Source organism: Myotis davidii, unplaced genomic scaffold (genome assembly GCF_000327345.1).
Source record: "Myotis davidii unplaced genomic scaffold, ASM32734v1 scaffold571, whole genome shotgun sequence".
Lineage (NCBI taxonomy): Eukaryota > Metazoa > Chordata > Mammalia > Chiroptera > Vespertilionidae > Myotis > Myotis davidii.
The window spans coordinates 2375433-2378297 of NW_006283136.1; the positions used below are offsets into that span (position 1 = coordinate 2375433).

A 2865-nucleotide genomic window follows, 5' to 3' on the forward strand; every position below is an offset into this window, starting at 1 on the left:
CCACTGTGGGAACAACGAATGACATCCCAGTCTCTGTAACTGCAACTTCCACGGAAGTCACCTCAGAATTCCCACAGACAACTCAGGTAGGTGGACAAACAACAGCCCCCTTTTTGAGCACCTCAACTCAGGAAACACCAGCATCTTCACAGAGCGACCACACTGAGAGCACTGTCCTCACCAAAACACCACCCACCAGTACCATCACAGAAATGAGCACATCAACTCCTTCATCTTCTTCAAGTGGCACGATTTTGACGTCAGGTGCTCCTCAGACAACATCCCATTCAGGTGAGACGACAACTTCATCCCAATCTAGTGTCAGCAGCCCACCTCTGACAACCTCAGGAATCGTGTCAGCACCAACTATGGCAGACACTACTCTGGGAACTACAATTGGCATGACATTCTCTGTAACTACAACTCCTTCTTCAGTCACCTCTGAAGCCTTACGTACAACTGAAGTAGGTGGACATACGTTAGCACCCTCTTTGAGCACCTCTACCAAGGAAACATCCGCATCATCAAGGAACTACCTTTCTATGATCACTGAGATCACCAATCATCCACAAACCAGCCCCATCACAGACATAAGCACATCAACCCTTTCACCTTCACCAAGTGGAAATGTCCCCACATCAGCTTTTCCTCAGAAGACATCCCATTCAGGTGAGACAACCGATTCCTCTCATTCTATTGTCATGCCCAATTTCTTATGAAGAAAAAAATGATGCCAGCACCAACCTCAACAGACTCCACTGTATGAAAAACAAGGACATTTTTCTCTATTACTACAGCTTCTGTGTCACTCACCTCATTTGTGTTTGTTACAACTTAAATAAACAGCCAACAGCACTGTATTCCAACACCTCTACTAAGGAAAATTCAACCTTCTTTAAGAACCATGGGACAGAGGGCACTGAGTTTGTCAGACTCTCACCAACCTGCATCATTATAGCAATTAACTCATTATCTTTCTTATTCTTACCAATTGGGCACAATTCTGCAGCATTTGTTTTTGAGGAGACATCTCCTTTAGGTGAAACATCACTTCAGTTTCTTCCTGTGTCAGCCACACTCTTCTGACATCAGAAATTATGACAATACCTTTCTTAAAAGAAACCACTGTAGGAAAATCAGAGCCTATGTCACTGTCTGCAACTGCAACTACTTCTCCCGTCACCTCTCTTTCTCCTTTTACTACCTTGTCCACACGTGGAGAAGTCCTGGCAACACCCTCAAGCTCAGTCATTCATGAAATCATGACTGCATAGGTCATTCCCACTGTAATTTCTGTCAGTAACTCTCTGAGAAATATCATACAAGTCCCAACAGCCTTGGTAAGCAAGTCAAGCACACCCACCCCTGAGCATCCTGTAATGTTTAAAGGGTAGCCGCTACTACCAACCCTATTATAAGGCCAATATATATGAGTTCTACAAATATTTGTAACAGTGTATCTGGATCCACACTGAAATTCTCTCCTTTTTTTTCCACACTGATTTTTTCATTTCCACCTATAACCTACCCTTTGATCAAGACCACTCATACTTCTTCAGCACCTAAGTATTCCATGAGTATATTGCTTATACCACAGCCATCAGTAGGCTCTGCTTTCTCTGATTCTATTTCTTCTGGTAATATATGCAAAGTTCAGGCCATATTGAGTTTCTATACTTCAACTGGTAATTCTTCATTCTCTCAATCAGCCCCTGACCCTGCAGTCACCTGGAGCTCCACCACCATATTCACAAGTCATCCCACACCTTTGTCTGGTACCGGTACTTTCCCACCATCCACAGCATTCTCACGCTCCACTGTGAAGGCGGATACATCAGGTAGGTGGAGACTAAAGTGTCTCGGTCTCTTACAGTGGCTACATTGGCTCAATTTGGCCTAGAGGAGCACTTGAGAGAGAATGGTGAGTTAACATTACCAGTTTAGGATTGAGGTCAGGTCCATAAGAGGGTAAAGTGAATGGGGGTGTGGTGGGTGACAATCCCCTCTGCCCTAGCAGACAACTGCTTATCTGCAGAGAGTCATTTGGATATGACCAGAAGAGAGATAAGATGGTTTCTAGTTGTCTCTTCCAGCTCCTAAAGTCTGTGACTTTTTTTGACTCTGCTTTGTCTGACTGTAAGACCCACTCCAGTCTTCTCTTCCTGCATGCCAGGAACAATCACAGCTTCACTGACGACAGACAATCAGAAAAGCACAGCAACACCACTACTCTCAACAACTATCCAGGGCCTTACAACCTCAACTCCCAGCACACGCTCAACAACTACCCCAGTCCCTATGAAGCCTGAGAAAGGTAAGTTATGCCATAGATCTGGGACCTTTCCACCCTGGGATGGAGAGGGTTGAGCTAGATGTGGAGCTTGTAGTTGTGGCAGATGGACTGGATCTACCAATAAGGGCCCTTGTGGTTATTTCTGTGGACATGCCCACTGCCCCTTCTGGGCCATTGGAAGTTGAGCTACTCCCCATATCTCCTTTAAATGGTGATGTGACTGAATGCTTAGTCTCAGCCTGCTTGCTCACAGACTGCTCTTTCACGTCAGAAGGGCCTCATGAGGGAAAATGAGACAGCATCAGAGTTGGGTGCTGAGGGTTGGCTTTGTACATGGCACTGTGGTAGGTAGTGAAGACGAAAATGATCAAGGTGCTGGGCAGCAAGAGACAGATATGCTGCCTCAGTAGGTGCAATTAGAGGAATAAACCCAGGGTATTAGACACACGCAATGAAAGGCCCCTAAGGAATGTGTATGTGTGTGAGGGAGTGAGGGGGGCACGGGGGTGGGTTTCAAGGTGAAGAGGAGGTTTCTAGAAAGAATTAATAGGAACTAGGGGAAAAGTCAGCAG

At 45.5% G+C, this 2865-nt stretch overlaps 1 protein-coding gene across 1 annotated transcript in view; it reads left to right on the top strand.

Annotated features, from left to right (window-relative positions):
* The first annotated feature begins 192 nt into the window (after nucleotides 1-192).
* Nucleotides 193-2865, top strand: part of MUC4 (mucin 4, cell surface associated) — a 26667-nt gene continuing 23994 nt past the window's right edge. The window contains exons 1-3 of the mRNA XM_015562615.1: nucleotides 193-669; nucleotides 1710-1838; nucleotides 2174-2314. Of these exons, the coding sequence (XP_015418101.1) occupies nucleotides 213-669; nucleotides 1710-1838; nucleotides 2174-2314 (727 nt within the window). The 5' untranslated portion in view covers nucleotides 193-212. The remainder of the gene's footprint in view (nucleotides 670-1709; nucleotides 1839-2173; nucleotides 2315-2865) is intronic.